This window comes from Rhineura floridana, chromosome 4, assembly GCF_030035675.1.
Source record: "Rhineura floridana isolate rRhiFlo1 chromosome 4, rRhiFlo1.hap2, whole genome shotgun sequence".
Taxonomy (NCBI): domain Eukaryota; kingdom Metazoa; phylum Chordata; class Lepidosauria; order Squamata; family Rhineuridae; genus Rhineura; species Rhineura floridana.
The window spans coordinates 123,958,353-123,977,351 of NC_084483.1; the positions used below are offsets into that span (position 1 = coordinate 123,958,353).

Genomic DNA, 18,999 nt, shown 5'->3' on the forward strand with positions numbered 1-18,999 from the left:
CCCAAATTAACATAGGAATGTTTTTTCAAGAATTAGCATGCAGCCATGATTCTCCTTTACAAAATCATCATACAACCCATTTCAGCTTTAGAATAGCTCCAGGTGAGTATATTGGCCAGCCTAATGACAGATTCCCAAAGAACATGAAAATTTAATAGGCATAAATATCTAAAGGTGGCATCTAATTAGCCAACCTTACTGCCACTCTTACCCTGGGGACAGAGATGTGTTAAAATGGTGGGCACCTGGAGCCTCAGTTCCAATGCAGCTGTACCCTTTATCTTGTTCTATTGCCTGCTGTGATGGTGCTGCTGAGGATGTTTGCCCCACCCCCACCCCGGGTTGTGCAAGGGCCCCAGCCTTTCCGGGACTAGTGGTGACTGATAATTTCATTAGAAATTTTAAATAAAAATAATGCACATAAATACAAAGTGGCTCCATCACATTCTGCTCATACCATTGCTGTCCAGGAGATGAAAGAGCTGCAAGATTCACACTGGAAGCAGTCCAGAGCGCAACTCATGAAGAGAAACCTCTTGAGAGTAAGAGAAGTTTGACAATGAAACCAGCTATATAGGTGGTGGGCTCTCCCTTACTGGAGGCTTTCAGGCAGGAGCTGAACAGCCATCTAGGGATACTCTAGTCTGAATTTCTGGTATCAGGAGGTTGGACTACATTGCATCCAGTTCTATGATTCCTGATGGTTTCATTGCTATTCTTCTCTCAAGAAAATGTCCTCTCACCTTGTGTGTTCAGGCTAGAATTGTTGTACAGGATTAAAATAACATTTCAAGTTCCTTAGGGACCTGGGATTTTCCCTGACATGTTCCCCATCCCTATCCCCACCAGAGTTCAGAAAGAACGTCTTTTCATTATTGAATGGGTCAGTTTCTTTCTGTCTATGCTCTGCACACTGACTTCAAAAGAAAAATTATTGGAGGATAACAAAGGACTAGGACAATAGCAGGAATAACATTTCCCAGAAGGATAGTTTGTTCCTTTTGCTGCACCAGACTTGTGGCACCTTAAAGATTAACACATTTATTAAGGCATAAGCTTTCATAGACTAGAGTCGACTAAAGCTTATGCCAATGTTTAAAGTGCTAGAAGACTCTGTGCTGTTTTAGGAATTTATTTGTTTATTTATTATTGCATTTGTACACCTCCCCATAGCTGAAGCTCTCTGGGCAGTTTACAACAATTACAAACATTAAAAACAAATATACAAATTTAAAAACACATTTTTAAAAAGCAATTTAAAAACCATTGCTTAAGAAAAAAAGAGAATTTTGGAAGTGATGAGGATGACAAAAATGCATAGTCCTACCATAAGAAAAGCATCTGCACCATCCTTCCAATAAAATCCCTTTCAAAAGCTATAGCTCAGAGGTAAGGAATCCTTATTGATTTTATCTGGCCTTACCTTGTGGGCCAATTTTGAGAGATGGGTGGAAAACCCTCCTGTCTATCACATGACATCATTATGTCACATGATTGACAGGTGGTTGTCCCACCCACCTGCCAAAATATCTTGCAAGGAGTTCCCAGGTGGCTGTTTGGGCACTTGGGAACCACAGCACAATGAGCGTTGCCAGCCTTACGCTTGGTGCTTTGGAAGCATTGACCATAGGACTGCCAAAGCACTTCTTTCTCTCTTCCCCTACCAGCTGTTGGAGGAGAAAGAAACATGCCTTTTGGAAGCATTAGGAGAAGTCCCTCTCACAGCGAATGCCTGCCAAAGAAAAAACTATGGGGGCGCTTTGGCTGCATACAACTGAAAGGTGGGGTTAAATCCTGCTTTGGCTGCAAGAGCCTGTTCCCTGCTGCCAACTGATGAACACAGCCAAGACAGAATTGAAAGACATCAGCTGATTGACAGGTAGGTGTGGTTTAGAGACAATGGTCTCGTGGGCCAGAGGTTCCCCACCCCTTCATAATAAAGATAAAAATCCCTACAGCATCAGAAAGCACTTTTCATAAGACAACTTGCAAGTACTCTACCTCTCTGAAGCTGTTCAGTCACACCAGTAAGTATGGCAAGGAGCTACATTTTCTTGTTAAAGTGTACGTGTGTGTACCTTTATAAACATCCTAGAATATATGAAACAAAGTGAGACATCAGACATCTTGCACTATGCCTCAAAAAGGTACCAAAAAGTCTCACATAGTACCTAATTCTCACCAAAAGATGTCAAAAGTATACTCAGCTTCTTCAGTCTTTGCAGCCTTCACCTCTGTTTAGTATGTACTTTTAAAAGGAGAGATACCGGAGCTGCCCCAAGCCTCCAGCGTTCCTGCTTCTTGAACCTCAGATACATGAAGTGGTGGCATTGCTTCTCCCTCAATCTGTACACATTTAAAACTTACTTTCTAGGCAACCTGCCAACTAGAAAAATAATCCTGCATTAATCAGAGCAGTTCCAAGATCTACATACGCTGGGCAGCCATATATAAGCTGAGGTTTGTTTGTTTCTATTTGCACCATTTTGCACTTTTCTTGCCATTTTCTGGATGTAATTTGGAGGTTCTTCAGCATTTGCTTTGAATTTTACTATTCCACATAATTAGGCATAATTAGGGATCCCAGAGAATGCAGTAATTATCAAACTATTGGCTTAATATCCCATGCAAGTAAAGTAATGCTCAAGATTCTACAACAAAGGCTCTTACCATATATGGAGCGAGAAATGCCAGATGTCCAAGCTGGATTTAGAAAGGGAAGAGGCACCAGAGATCATATCGCAAACACACGTTGGATAATGGAACGGAGCAAGGAGTTTCAGAAGAAAATCACCCTGTGCTTTATAGACTACAGCAAAGGCTTTGACTGTGTAGATCATCAAAAACTATGGAATGCTTTAAAAGAAATGGGGGTGCCACAGCATCTGATTGTCCTGATGTGCAACCTATACTCTGCACAAGAGGCTACTGTAAGGACAGAATATGGAGAAACCGATTGGTTCCCAATAGAAAAGGGTGTGAGACAGGGGTCTATTTTATCACCCTATTTGTTTAATCTGTACTCAGAACATATCATATGGAAAGCAGGATTGGACCAAGATGAAAGAGGTGTGAAAATTGGAGGGAGAAGTATCAATAATTTAAGATATGCAGATGATACCATACTACTAGCAGAAACCAGTAATGATTTGAAAAGAATGCTGATGAAAGTTCAAGAGGAAAGCACAAAAGCAGGACTGCAGCTGAACGTCAAAAAGACTAAAGTAATGACAACAGAAGATTTATGGAACTTTAAAGCTGACAATGAGGACACTGAACTTGTCAAGGATTATCAATACCTCAGCACAGTCATTAACCAAAATGGAGACAATAGTTAAGAAATCAGAAGAAGGCTAGGACTGGGGAGGGCAGCTGTGAGAGAACTAGAAAAGGTCCTCAAATGCAAAGATGTATCACTGAACACCAAAGTCAGGATCATTCAGACCATGGTATTCCCGATCTCTATGTATAGGTGTGAAAGTTGGACAGTGAAAAAGGCGGATAAGAGAAAAATCAACTCTTTTGAAATGTGGTGCTGGAGAAGAGCTTTGTGCATACCATGGACTGCGAAAAAGACAAATTATTGGGTGTTAGAACAAATTAAACCAGAACTGTCACTAGAAGCTAAAATGATGAAGCTGAGGCTACCATACTTTGGACACTTAATGAGAAGACAAGATTCACTATAAAAGACAATAATACTGGGAAAAACAGAAGGGAGTGGAAGACCAAACCAGAGATGGATTGATTCCATAAAGGAAGCCACAGACCTGAACGTACATGATCTGAACAGGGTGGTTCATGACAGATGCTACTGGAGGTCACTGATTCATAGGGTCGCCATAAGTCGTAATCGACTTGAAGGCACATAACAACAACATAATTAGGCATGATCCATGGACTTGGCTTCCTCATTGCTGACCCCCGATTATAAATAATTTATGAATAGGTTAAATAGCACCAGCCCCCAACTTAACACACACAAGTCAGACTCCATTTCAAGATTCATATATGAAGACTAAATTCAGCACATTCTAACCCTAGTAAATATTCTGCCATCAATATTTAGACAGCCATATGCCACTTGTTATTAGAAATATTTTAATACTTCCAACTCTGCAAAAAAGATACTGTTCTCTTTTTATTGGTAATCTTAATTATTTGTTTAGCCGTTATTCTATTTCAGCTTCAAAAAATCTGTTGCAAAATTATTCTTTTCACTGTTGCTGCTATAGTATTTTTCCTCTTTTAATTTAGACAACTGAACAAGGGCAAGTATTATTCTAATCTCTCTCTCCCCACTCCACCCCTACTCAAGATTGGAGCAAGGAGTTTCATCACCCACTTGAGAATGAGATCACCACATCCATCCAAATAAAGTAATTAAAAGTCATTATTTGTACAGTGCAATTTGGTCCAGAGGTGTAATAACATCACTTTGAAGCACAAAAGAACAGCTATTGGCATTGTTTTTATTTATTCATGAAGAAAATTAGGAACCAAGACAACTAACAGTGCCCCCCCCCATCCTACACACACATACATGGCATTTGTTCACACCAAATAGGTGTTGTTATTCTATGGTCTCCTTAGAAAGGCAAGTATACCTGCAGTCAAAGCAGGTTGTAGAGGAGAAATGACACTCCTATGTAGATGGCCACTAGGGAGCCTGTTAACCTTCTACACAGCTGCCTGTCTCTCTAGAGAGACACTGTTAGAGCTAGAGGAAGATTCCTTTGAGTTCAAGTTTGGAAGAAGAAGAAATTTCTGATAACAGCTAATTTGGACTCATGTAAATAGAGCGTAGACTGCCTTTTCACCGGGGTTAAGAGACTGTGAGATAGTCACACACCTCTCCTTACTGTCCTTGGGATAAAATTGCTCCAAATCACTTTTGTTGTTTTCAGGTACAAGTCATATTGAAGTCAGCTAGGCTGGATGTACCTTGTGGCACTCTCTTTCTTTGCTTCATTGAGACAGAAGATGGAGCTTGCTAGAAATTTAGCACTGTTGGCAGATCATCTCATCTCATAAGCTAGGCTGTTGAAAGAGCACTTTTTTTCCTTGAAAAAATGAAAAATTTTGAACTGCACTGATAGTAATTCACATGCATAGTGCAAGCCACTCACACAAATTCTGTGTGTACGCATGGACATGCTTTATTGCTTAGAGCCTCATTCCATGACATTTAGAATCCAACAAGAATGGCAGAAAATCCTTAGAACCTGGAATTTGACAATAATGTAGAACAGTTTAATTTTTCTAATCCAATTGTGTCTGAAACAGAAAAGACCCATCTGAAAAGCCCTTGTTGTTCAAATCTACTGGGTTGTATCCAATTGGGACTCTCTGCTGACAGAAGGCTCTTTACTCCAGTGAAGTCTTCCCTAAGTAGACAGGGGAGGCTGCCTCAATCATAAGCATAGGGTCTAGAGGAGAAGGGTGGGCAGAAGAGAAGCCCAGTACAATTTGCACTCTAACAGAAACTGCAAGATGCTATGCTTGTCCATTTGAGGAGGAAATCCAAAAGTAACAGTAAAGTAATTGGTCAGTACTTTGTGATATTTTATATGATCTTAACAAAATCTATTGCATTAACCTTTGTGGTATCAGATAAGAAATTTGTAGATGTTACTCATCACTACCTTTGTCATTACAGCAAGATGTAGCATCCTAACTACATCTGGAAGACACTTCTATATGGCTTTTTTGTGTATGCCAGAACTGTGTTAGTCAATTGTACAAACAACAACAAAAATCAAAGTGATCCATGCCCTCTCCCCTCCATAAAGCAGTATAATCTGTTCAGAGCATGGTAATATTTAATCCTGATCCTACAAGACCTGCTTGTTGCACAAAAAGCAGATGTACCTTGGGCCAAAAGGGGACCAAGAATGAAAAGGGCAGTAAACAGTATTTTGTCTACCCTAGCGGAAGGTTGAAACTACTGCAGGGGGTGAGATTTATCAGAATGTCTGTTTAATTCTCTGGCTCTCTAGATGTTGTTGGATTCCATTTCCCATCAGCCCTAGCTAGCATGGCCAATGGTCAGAGATGATGGGACTACAGCAACATCTAGAGGGCCACAAGCTCCTCATCCCCAATTAATTTTATTCAATGTATTTCTAAATCCAATATATTTCAAATATCCTCACCTCAGGCCTCTATAAAATACTAATTACTGAAGATATAGGCACATTGACAGGTTTGAAAGCGATATGGGAAGAGGACTTAAGACTGCAATTAGATGATGCTCAATGGGACGAGTATGTACAAGATCTCCCCTTGAAACCATCTCTGCCAGAATACAAGAGGCCACATTGAACAATGGACCCCACTGTGCTTATACCACATGATATTGTATTTTTCTCCACTATGCTGGTTTGTTTGCGGCATAAGAGGGATGCTATGTCATATGAGGTGGGAATGTGCTGAGGTACGATGCTTTTGTCAGCAGGGGTTTCTGATTCTCTCAGCTATCGTCTGCCAACCGTTGTTCCCCGACCAAGGCTTGGTCTTATGATTGCTTAAGAGTGAAAGAAATCCCTCTGCGGCTTCTAAAGAATTACATTGTATGCTCCTAGCAGCTGCATGTAGAGAAATATTGAGCCATTGGAAAGGCAAGCCCCGTCTCCACAGTCAAGAGATGGGTGGATAAAACATGGGCTGTAGCCCTTTTTGACAGATTATCTAATGAAAGAAAACACTTTAATATGAGTAAATGAAAAATATACCACACTTTTATGACTTCTTCCATGGATTGTTCTGTCAAAATATTTCAGTAAATACTCAGGGTTGTATACAACTAAATTCTATGCACAGCAGACCCATCAAAATAAATGGACCTACATTAGTCATGTCTATTAACTTCAATGGGTCTACCCTGAGAAGGACTAGTATTGAATACCACCCAAGTTTGGCAGAAGCAATACAAAAGAAATAAATGTTCCCACCTGCAACACAACAGAAATAAAAAGTAAAATATATCTTACGGCTTGAAATGCAATAAGCCAGCTTGCAGTTGACCTTTCTGAAAAGTTGCTTGTTGAACGGCCAGAGGATTAATGTGAAGAGTTGGATGAAGTTGATTATCAGTCCCGACACTATAAATATATAACTGATAAGTAGATGGCAAATGAATTGAGACTTCAGAAATCCAACGATGTCCATGATTTAAGGTGGCTATGCAAAGCCTCCAGAAAGCAATCCAAACAATTCTGAAATGCAACTGCAAAAAGAACATGAGAGAATGTTGGTTTAAAAAACTCATTTTGCTGTGACAAATCCAACACTACTCTACCAAGATCAGCAAAGTATTTACATGTCATCAGCAGGAAAAGTTGTTAGAGATTATTCTCTTTCCACATCCATGGCAAATCTCACAGAATTAACATTATATGTTAAATAGCAATATTCTGGTCTTCTCTGGAATGTACCACTAGTTATGGGGTAGTCTACAGTCACCAAGTCATTCCCTTAATTGAACCTTTGGCCTTGATATCTCCCAAGGTTCACAATTAAAAAACAACAACACCACCATCACACATGCATACACACACAGCCAGAAACAAGAGGAAGAGAATTAAAGAAAGAGGAAAATAGCAGCTATAAAACTACATTTTAAAACTTTGCTCTGAAAAGGTAGATATGGCTCATCAAAAGTATAAATGCCTTGGGAGCACTGTTAGTTTTGCAGCAGTATGTCTCTGACACAGTCTTTTGAGGGGAGAGAGGAAAAGCTCAACCACAAGAAAGGAGCCGTATCAAAAAGGCAGAACATGCAGGATACTTGCTTCTAATATCTTCTAGTATCTCCAAATGAACTAGAATGATCAAAGGTCACCAGAAGGCAGAAAGCAGCAATTTAAAAGAAAATGAAGGTCCTACACATTCCTCCCATGAAGTTGACAGCACCCTCTAGGTCAGGTGTAGGGAACCTTTGGCCCCCCAGATGTTGCTGAACTACAGTTCCCATCATCTTGGCTACTGGCCATGCTTAATAAGGTTGATAGGAGTTGTAGTTCAACAACATCTGGAGGGCCAAAGGTTCCCCACACCTGCTCTAGGTGCAGAAAAATGCATACACAGGAGTGGTCATCCTTCAAGACTACATTTCCCAGGTCTTCTCATCTCTTGATGCTGCACACAAGAAGAGATGTTCCCCCTGGCTCTGGCAGTGTGTGCTGCTATCATTGAGAGCTACAGAAACTCTTTACAAGTTCAAATCTCATAGCTGGTTTAGCCATATGCAGTATACCTGAACATGGAAGTGCAATATCTTCATGGTGAACTCCTGATCGGCATTATAATAAAAATCCACTGCACAAGTCGAGACCATATACAGGTTTCCTGTGCTCAGTTCACATCAAAAGCAATTACTGGTGCCCCCCTCCAGATACACTGAGGGAAGAGAGAATTTATCACAAAGAAGGCTGTGGTAAATTTAACAACTCTAGAGGAGCTCTTGTTGGTCCTAACCTATAAAGTGTAGGTTAGATTCTTACTGGCTTTTCTCCTCATTATTGCAGAGATTGTGGGAGCAACTAACCCCCTTCTCAGCATAGTAACTCACTCTCCCACTGGGCTTTGCAAGATGTTCCAACAATGCCTCAGTGCCACTGCCACATCCTGCAGAAGCCCCATGGAAAAAACATCTTTTTGTTGGACTTGTGACCTGGCAATCCAAGTGGATGGCCCAAAGGGAAAAAAAGAGAATTTTACATATTGATTTAAGCACTATTCTTTTTGATTGGAGACTTCTAGTCTTCCGTTTCATTCTCCTGCTCTAAAAGCAATTCACGCTGAAAAAGTCGATGTTGCCTAAGATGTTATTTGCTTCTGTGCTTTTCTCTAACATGTCATTATTGTGTTTTATGAAAATGAAAGTGTTGGTGGAACTCTGATTTCAGCAGCCAAAAGATGCTCCCTCAGTTTCTGAGAGAAAAGTCTCAGAATGATTTCTCCTTTTCATTGTTAAGGAAGATCTCATTTATAGAGTGTGTGATACCTCTGTGAACATTAAAGACAACCTGATCCAAAATCCTTAGAAGAAATTAAGAACAGAATGCAAAGTGTAGGTTGCAGTACCTGTCAAGACTTGTACATTTGAAGGCTTGAAGCAGTTCAAAACTAAGCTACCAATTTCCCAGAAATATAACTAAACTACAGTACTTATGCCTAAGGCCATACTACCCTGATCACGCCCAGTCTCGTCTGATCTCAGAAGATAAGCAGGGTCAGGTCTGGTTAGTACTTGGATGGGAGACTGATTGGGAATACCAGGCACCATAGGCTTAGAGGAAGGCAATGGTAAACCACCTCTGAATACCTCTTACCATGAAAACCCTATGAATATATCCAAAAAAGATTCATAGGTCACCATAAGTCATAACCGACTTGAAGGCATACAACAACAAACAGTCCTTATTCAAGCTGCATGTTTCAAGCAGATTCTATCTTGAACACTGAGAGCGGGGAGAAGAAAACATAAGGGAGCTGCCACAAGATTTCACTAAATAACTCTATACTTTGGAACTGTGGCATGGGCTACAATAAGCTATCAGAAGCCCATCTTTAACAGTAGTAACTAAGAATGAGCTTCACAACTCATATTCACAATATGAAATATTTATTTATAGGAATGATGATGTTCAGGACAAGCTAACAGCATTCATAAATACCACCATAAATTTATTTATTTATTTATTTATTACATTTATACCCCGCCTTTCTTTTTCATGAAACCCAAGGCAGCTTACATATGGTTCCCAGGCGGTCTCCCATTCAAATACTGACCAGACCTGACTCTGCTTAGCTTCAGCAGGGAGCTAGCTTTATGTGCCTTCAGACCATTAAAAACATTTTTAGCTTGTAAAAGTAAAAAAAGTAAAAATAAAGACACATCATTAAAACCAGACTACTAAAGATAGCATTTGTTTATCCATAATGATGTCTTATACCTCACTGAGAAGATTAAGTTTTGGTCAGCCTCAAAGGAAAAGACAATGGTTGTCCAGTTACCAATTTTTCTAAATATCAAGTGATAGATAGGAGGGCCATGGATTGCCCATCACTGCTTCCAGGACATGCTCTGTATTTTAATACAATCTTCAATACCCACCATCCACAGCTCTTACCCATATAATAGCCAACACCTCCATTGTCCACTTTATACAGTTGGTGAAGAAGATTCTCTTCTATGAAAGCTCATGCCACAATAAATGTGTAACCTTTTAAGCCACAGGATACTTTTGTTAATTTTACACAATATAAAACGTCTAGCCACTGCTGCAAGTTACTCAAATGAAGGGTTCATCACCTGCTGAAAAGGCTGTGCCCTTGGACTCATCCTGACAGTCACATATTGAGTATGGACATCTTCAGAAGTCTACATATGTAGGTTTTCATGATCAGGTACTCTGCACAATTGGGACTCCCAATCCTGTAGAAGCCAATGCTGTAGAAGTCTCCACACATCTCTTCTCTTTTGTCAATGTCTGTGTTTAATATGTGGACATTGTGGATGAAGAAGCTGTGTGATGATGGGGACAGGGGCAGTAGCCCCTTCAGTGTGTGGAGCCCCCTTTGCTGGGGTAATAGGTAAAAGGGGCTTCTAATACCAGCATCACACATGCTCTTTCATACAACAAAGCTACCATATTTGTGTAAGTTTCCCACCTCCATTTGCAGTAAATAGCAGCTCAGTCACTAAATCTGGTGGACCTCTGATTTCCCAGTTACCTGTCATACTGCCCTAGCTCAGTGGTACTTTACATTACATTGGCACATGCTTTACATACCTAAAGTCTGAGAAGTAATTGTCCCAAAAGTCAGGAGGTTGGGAAAGGCTGATATAGACAATACAGAGTTTGATGGACCATTAGTCTGAGTGGCATAAGGCAGCTTCCTATGTTCATAGCTATATCCCAGAACTTCAGAAGTGCAGCAAGTTGAGCACAGTAGAAAAAAAAGTTAATGTCGGATCAAATTGGGGATCCTAATTCATTTTTTTTGTTTTAGACTTAGAACAACCTTTTAAATCGAACTCCAGGTTGGAGTCCTCTCATCCTTATAAGAGAAAGAAGTCGCAGTGGTGCCACTGTTATAACCCAATTTACAGCAAAATACAAATCACTTGTGGTTCCATCCTACCAAATGACGATCAATGTATTTGTTAAAGCTCTCAGGGCCTAGTTACACAACTGATTATCTGGAAAAGCCACCAAACCTGGAATTGTCTACATATTCAGAAGCTGAGCCTAACAGCTTGATCCTATGCATGTCTGCTTAGAAGTAAGCCCCATCAAATTCAGTGGGACTTTATATCTGGTAAGAGTGCATCAGCCTAAGTCAATAACTTGTTACACAGGGCTGCAGAACTAGTGGCCCTTCATATGTTGCTGCACTCCTATTACCCTTGGCTGTTGGCCATGCCAGCTGGGGCTGATGAATGTTGGAGTCCAACATCATCTGGAGGGCCACCGATTCCCCACCCCTGCTCTAGTAAGATGAAGGGGGTTTGGTTTAACTCTATTTTTAGCAGGGCTGAATAATAAAAATAAAAATATAAACAAAGTGGTCGTTTCTGTTTCTGACAAGTGTAGTTCACCGTTTGGCTATAGAGACACAGCAGCTTTGCAAATGATTAATAGTGATCAAGGGTGTGGGACCAAAACATTATGCAATTCATTGCTCAGATGGACAAGGTTATCCTGTGTTAGCAAATTGCAACACCCCATTTAAACTTCAGATAATAGCTATCTTGGTACCCAACTTCTAAATGGGATCTTTTCACAAGTGTCCTGGGAATCCAAATGCCCTGTGAACAAGCAAGTGATCTTATTACTAAGGAGCAATACTGTGAAGTTCATGTAGACTAACTTAAAACCAAAAAACAAAAGCATTATTTTTCCAAAGACTGCTTTAAAAATACTGCTAAAAAGACTTCCATAACAAATAAACTGAAGTAGCATTCTTTAACTGAGAAAATTCAAAAGATAAAAATTCTAATACTTGGATCATATAAAGCAATACTTTTTCTAATATCCTGGATAGTCTCAAAGAGATTAGTAATGATTCCTAATCTTGATTCACTATAGTCAAAGACTTCACATGCATAGTTTCTCCATCCTTTTCCAGCCTGGGACCCTCCTATCTTGTGTCACCAGTTGCTGCTTTATGCCTCAGCTGATTGGGCATTGCTACCCCATTAGTACTAATGATCTGCCCTCATAATTCCTTGCTGCCAGGCTCCACATCTCCATTACATCTGAACTGTAAACTGTGGTTAATCTTAACTATGGTTAGTGAAAACAAACCAATTTAATAACCTATGGTTAAGACTAACCAGTTTGTCTGGATTTCAGTGCCATGACAAGCTGTGGTTAATTCAAAACATAATCTAAAACATGAAGAAAAGCTTTCAAACTCCTCCTTGTGACCACACGAAAGACAGAGAGTGTGCACAACCCAGAGGCTCATTGCAACTCATCCTCACAGTGCTAAGTCATGGTTTGGTGTTAGATCCAAACAAGGCCATGAAGGATTTGTCAAGGCCAGCACTGACATGTAGCAGACTAAATATAACATGCTTCAGGTACCACCATTTGAAAGGGGGGGTTGGGGTTAGATGAAGGTAAGGCATGGTGTCTGAATGGTACAGCAAGGCATTTTAAAGTGTAGCCCCCTAGCTGGGGAAGGATACCATCTGGACTCCAATTCAAGCCGCAAAATGATTGCTAGCACTATATTTCCATGTCATCTCCCTCAGTGCATACATAAACCTTGCCCCTCCGATATTCCCATTCAGCTGCTGATAGAGTGCTGGGAAGGGTGCAAACACAATATCTGCAGAGCTGTCTTGCATAAATCAACAGGGCAAAGCTCAACCCCCAAATCACTGAGATTATATTTCCATGGTTGCTTTCTGCACTTCCTGGTTTGGCACTGTAGCAGTGTTGAGCAATAAGCACAGGAAGTGTTGCTTTTAACAAGCAAATACAGAGCAGATTACATTACCACCTCAGCAGCTATCACGTCTACAAGCAAGTCAAAAGCCAGCGTATTCTGAAGTAGCGCTTTGAGAGATGCAGGGATTGTTTATTTTAGGTGTGGATTTGTCCTCTATAAAAACCAACTGCTGTGCAGCAGTGCCCTGAAAGGCAGCTGTCATGTCACTTTCAAGGAAATTTCTCAAACAACTTAAACCAGCATAGCAGAACTTCAGCCAGAGTACAGCCTGGCTCTACAAAAGTCAGGCACATCTGTGCATTTAAATAAATGGGCTGAAACCCATTAGGGGCTTCTGCATAGGACAGGTTCACACTCCACTTAAGATAATAACCAAACCCCTGTTGATTTAAATGAAGATGGCTTGCATCCCTGGATCAATTTATTCTAGTAGGATTAACACTGCAATCTTGCACAAGATAGAGCCTACTGAGTTCAATGGGATTTACTCTTAGGTAAGTACATTTAAGATTGAAGCCCAAATCACCTTTACAAGCAGAAATGGGAAGAGGGAACAAAACTCAAGGCACTATTCTTCCGTCTCACAGAAAGAATTTAGGAATGTTAAGGGCCTAAAGGAACAGGAATCTTACCCACTCTTAAATTTAGGAAATCCTTACAGTAACATAATACATTATGTTCTAACCTCTACTAGTTAGAGGTCAAGAGTAGTGAACACACAGACACACACGTCAAACAAAAACATTCCAGTTCAGAAGACAACACAAGAAATATTCCAAATGGTCCTTTCTATGATTGTCTTTCCTTCATCAGAAAGAAAATCACTGAAGGCAGAATTATAGTAATATGTGATCTGCACCCAGACAATCACTGAGAAGAAAGTTTAAGATACCAGCTAATTTTGATCAAGAACAGCACTACATGACCTGCTTTTCATCAAATTAGTGTGGCCAATAATAAAGAAAGCCTCCAAGTTGGTCTAGTTGTCAGGAAAATGTGTACCGTGTGTGCCATGTAGTGCAAGCCTAAGGATGTTGCAGGAGCTCATTACAGTAGGGCCCCGCTTATACGGCGGGTTAGGAACCAGGCCCCCGCCGTAAAGCAGAAATTGACGTAAAGTGGAACCCATAGACTATAATGGGGCCGTCGCGCAAAAATGATGCGAAAATGATGCAAAATGCTGCAAAATCGGCTTTAAAAAGGGGAATTTCCTGCCGTCGCATTAGCGGAACGCCAGAATGCGAAGCACCAGTAGGCGGGGCCCTACTGTAGTCTGGATCTATACAACCTTACCTGGGAGTAAGATCTATTGAACACCAGGGGGAGGGAAGAGAGAGACTTACTTCCAAGTATTTCGTTTACTTCAGTTAATTCCTACCCACTTTTTCTATAGAAAATATTGAAAGCTGCTTACAAAACACACAACAGCAACAAAATAAACATTAAAAATATGTAGCAACATTCAACATGCATAGGACTGAGATAGACATGAAGAAAACTAAAGAGTATTTTAGATGAATTAGGAGATTCCATTTAAGATTACTCTTAGGAGCAAGTTACCAGGCAGTTCTCTCATCTATTCAAACAAGTCAGGCAGCACCTTTTGGGAAAGCATTCCAAGAACAGAGCTAGAACTTAAAAAGTTCAGCTTTGAAGCACAATGTTGTAGGTCCTCCTGCCAGCGCAACCATTTTTCTTCTTTTATACTCTCATACTTGCCACGGTTGTGATCATTCACATATTTGCAAATATGGGCCAGTGGGATAAGCAGAGGAGTAGGGTGTGCTAGGTGCTTCTGAGACCTTTCAGGGTCAAAAGCTAGTTTGCACTGGGCAACCTTTCAGAGACCCACTAGGTCTTACAGAGGTGTATGTAGGTACAACCAAGCAACAAAATGCCACCAGCAGAAGTAATTCACTCTTTTAGAAACAAGGCTTGTTACAAGAGAAGCATATATATCTGTTTCTCGTGTTGTTTGTGCATCAGCTAGTTTCCAAAGTTGAAGCAAATTTTATTCTATACAACCGCAAAGCCAAATAGACTATCCCTAAAACATATACTCCCAACAGATTTGTCATTCATTACCTTGGTCTAAGTCAGGTCAGGATCTGTGGCCCTGCAGATGTTGCTGGACTACAACTCCCATCATCCCTGGCCATTGGCCAGAGTGGCTAGGGGTGATGGAAGTTGAGTCCAACATTTGGAGGGTCAGGGGTTCTCCATCCCTGGTCTAAGTAGCATCAGCAACTGTCTTGATATTGGCAAGACAGACTTCGTCATTCAGGCCCAACTTTAGTTAAGCAGCAGTGTTCACTGGTCATCTCACTTTTTCTAAAATACCGAAGCAAGAACTACAGGGGAGGGGGAAGAGAGAGAGAGACCGACTACGTGCATTTCATTAGCAAAAGCTAATTATTTTAGACAACAACAACCTCCTGTTGGTGGGTAAAGCACATTCAGGAAAGCAGCTGTGAATAGAATATCACAAAAGTCCGTTTCCCAGGCAACCCGTTCCCTCCCCCACCTTCCCTTTGTGGAACGTGAGGGAACACAACAAACGCGCGCTAGAACCTTGCACAAATACATCCGTCCAAAACACACAAGAGGCCTTGCTAGCTGTCATTTAGAACAACAACGAAGTCTATGATGAGGATGCCTTCTTTTTTTTCTGTTTCTATGGAAACGGTGGAGGAAAGAGAGCATGGTGCATGGTACAAAAGGGAACCAACATGTAGCAGGAAAATTCTCGCTGTCTTCAGCTTCCCCCCCCCCCCGACAAAATGAATGAAGAAACTGAGACTACGAAGGCAAAAAGCCGGAGGCAGCAATACCCGTTAAATCAAACAAGTTCTTCCCAAGGTGATTGCAGACTCAAGGCCATCCACACAATCCCTCCCCAGCACGCACGCACACACAACACGACCATCCATACGAGCTGCTTCTGCGCTTTTAAAGGGCTCCCAATCCAATCATAGATCGGGGTGGGGTCGGGTAGAAACACGCTAGTCATACACGTTCAAAGTTCTAGAGAAGTAACGGCAAAAGGATTACAGACATACATTCATACATATCCACACACATACCTCGTGCTAGCCAGCTCTTGGGATAGACGCTTTGAAAAGCAAAGCGAGAGACTGAAGCTCGCCGATTGCCACTTACTTCGCTTGAGCTTTAAATCAGCCAACACTAAAAGAAAGCCAGACTCCACCCTAGGGGTGGGTCCTTGAATGGGGAAAAAAGGCTCCTTAGCTGACGTTACTCTCCCCACAACCCATGTCACTTCCTTTTAAAGCTGCGATCCAGCTTTTGAGGAGAAGGGTTACTTTCCTCGTGTAACCTGACCTTGGTCCTTGTCAAAGCCCCGGCAACTAGCCCAAGGAAGTCAGCCCTTCTCCCCCCGCCCTCGGCGCGCGCGCACACGAACGCTTCGCTTTCAGCTGTTAGAGAAACCAGCCTTCAAACAAAAGCCCTTTGTGTAGCATCTTTTTCTTCCCCTCTGTTAATCCTTCTGGCTTCCTTTCATGCAAAAAAGAAGAAAAGGCTTCTAGTTTGTGTCCTCCACACTGATCCTGGTGTCATGAGATCGATGTCTAAATGAAATCGTTATTAATTACAAAGAAACATGACCGCTTAATATTATCAAAGGGAAAATGTTCTGCCCATCTACCACGCGGCACATCACCTTCCACGTTTAGGAACGAAAGGGCTACCATTTCTCAGAAGAGCAAATCTGTTGGATTACTAAAGAGTTAAAAATACTAGCTGGTGTGTGGTAGCTTTTGGCTTTGAACACAAGATGCAGCCCAAGCCAGTGTCTATTCACTGGGAAGTCAGTCCCACTTTGTTCAGTAGGGCTTACACCCAAGGATTTGTGCAGAGGATGACCACCTGAAAAGCAAGATCTGCACACCAATTAAAACAACATTTGTACCTCATTAAAAAGAGAGACAGACAGAATATCACTTTGACACTGGAGCACACAGACTCATATGTTCCTATTTTAACAGGTTAACCATGCAATTAGCTTACCTTTCCACTTAAAATTGGAGTATACATACCTATTTTAACACAGCATGCCTAAAATTGTGAAGCAGGTATAAGACAGCTGAAGGAGGAGGTACCATAGTGGAGCACACTGACCCACCACCAGCATTGAAACAAATGTCAGCTCTTTGTCTGGTTGGCTTCTGTTTGGGTGGGGAGGAGGCCACATTTGCCTCCTGCATGATTGAGGTTCCTGATCCCTTGGAAGCATATGCAGATAGCCTTTCCTTTTACAGAGGTCCATGCAGGGGTGTAGTCATGCGTCTTAGACCCTTTACTGTTTTGGAAGCAGGGTCCCAGCAGGGTTCCTATGTCTCCAGTATCATACAAGCCAATCAGCATGAAAGGGGAGTGTGTTAGCCACTGAGACGAGTCTTCTAACATGCTTCCTTGTCCTTCCTTGCGGATTTGAGCCAATCAGAGTGAAAGGAGGTGAGTCAAACACTTAGAAGACTCTTCTCAGTAGCTAACACTCTCCTCTTTCATGCTGATTGATTACTAGGCATTATCAAGGATCTCATTCTCAACCACACAGCAAAAAAAAATAGGGAGGGGGCATGGCTGTGATTAACATGAAAGGACCCTGCACTTCTGAATTTGCCGCTACACTACTGGGTCCATGCTCACATATGGAGGTTGAGGAAGTTGTTTAACAATGTGGCAGCATGGTCCCACTTCCCCTTCAATGTGTGGAGTCCCCTTTGTATGAGTAACATGCAAAGCAGAGTTATGAGAAATCTTGTTCTAATTCTCTTCCAAAGCCAGTGTTGGTTTTGTGCCACAATCCATAAATACTTGCTCACACAGTAGCAAGCTGCATACAAGATTATGTATGCACACTCATATCTACCACAGTGTTGGCTGCTAGCCAGGCGTGTGACTTTTCAGTGTGAATTTTCTTTAATTACCCTGATTCCTAAAAATATTAGATAATAAACCATTATTCTGCTTCATAATTGTCTGTGTGTAAATTTGGCTTCTGCTCAGTCTTTGGCCTCTATGGTTTCATAAAACCCAACAAATGAAAGAATCCTGAAATGGAAACAACGGATGTACCAGCAATCTTGCAATAGGAGATATATGTTCGGCTGCATTAAGAAGTTTGAAGTTAACTGATATTATGCATATAGAGAAAGATTTAGAAGCACTGGAAACATTAAAATTATTTTTTTTAAAATCAATACCAGGCAAGGAATAGGGAATTATATATCCTTATTGGATTGATGTTATAATGTAGGTTTTCTGTTTTAGGGTCTTTTCTGATACAATGGGAGTCTATTATATAGCAATTTAAAAATAAAGGGTCTGGGAAACCTCATCAGTTAATATTTGTGTCTGGATTTTTTATATGATAATGTATATTTTAAGAATGTCTAATTAACAATTGTTTAGTTATAATGGTGAACTTTTATTTTGATGTTGTGTGTATTATTTATATTTGGATATATTTCAGTTTTCTTATTAGGTATATGTACAATTTAAATACAAGGATGCAGCAGCTTCACACCTTGTCTGTTGACATCATAGGTTCCAGGGGCCAAACCAGCCCCTTGCAGTTGAACCACACTGAATGCAGTCCACCAGTCATGTATTATTTGTGGCCTGTTTGGTGCTGGATGGCCTTTCTCTTTTGCAGTCCCTTGCAGGCAGAAAAAACATTTAACTGAGGATATGGCTTCTGAATTTTATCTTTGCACTAAATATACCTCATAAAATGGGACGTTTTCATTAACTGAAAGCAGCTTCTTAACTCTCAGCACATTCCTCAATTATCTGTATATTTTCAAACATTCATCAGTTTATTTCACTTGATGCAAGAAGGCAGGGTAATAGGCAGAGTGAGGCAGTGACCTCAGGCATCAAATACTGAGGAGCGACAAGTGGACTGAACTATGTGTACCATAGCCTACTCTCCATTCCCTAACCTAGCCTGCTGCCGTCAGGTGCAGTGGAAGAGACCTAACTGTCCCTTCATGTTGAAGTAAG

At 41.0% G+C, this 18,999-nt stretch overlaps 1 protein-coding gene and 1 pseudogene across 7 annotated transcripts in view; one reads left to right on the forward strand and one right to left on the reverse strand.

The window, feature by feature from the left end:
- Nucleotides 1-16,347, reverse strand: part of AGPAT4 (1-acylglycerol-3-phosphate O-acyltransferase 4) — a 73,959-nt gene extending 57,612 nt beyond the window's left edge. The window contains exons 1-3 of one of the 7 annotated variants that reach the window (XM_061624317.1): nucleotides 10,319-11,659; nucleotides 8,258-8,400; nucleotides 6,993-7,228 (exon numbers count right to left, since the gene is read on the reverse strand). In XM_061624317.1, coding sequence (XP_061480301.1) covers nucleotides 6,993-7,170 — 178 coding nt within the window. In that variant the 5' untranslated portion in view covers nucleotides 7,171-7,228; nucleotides 8,258-8,400; nucleotides 10,319-11,659. Of the gene's footprint in view, nucleotides 1-6,992; nucleotides 7,229-8,257; nucleotides 8,401-10,318; nucleotides 11,660-13,971; nucleotides 14,104-15,800; nucleotides 15,887-16,052 lie in introns of those variants that run through there. The other 6 variants (XM_061624316.1, XM_061624315.1, XM_061624319.1 and 3 more) reach the window with 6 other exon arrangements.
- LOC133384668 (5S ribosomal RNA) lies at nucleotides 9,176-9,294 on the forward strand (annotated as a pseudogene).
- Nucleotides 16,348-18,999: the final 2,652 nt, after the last annotated feature.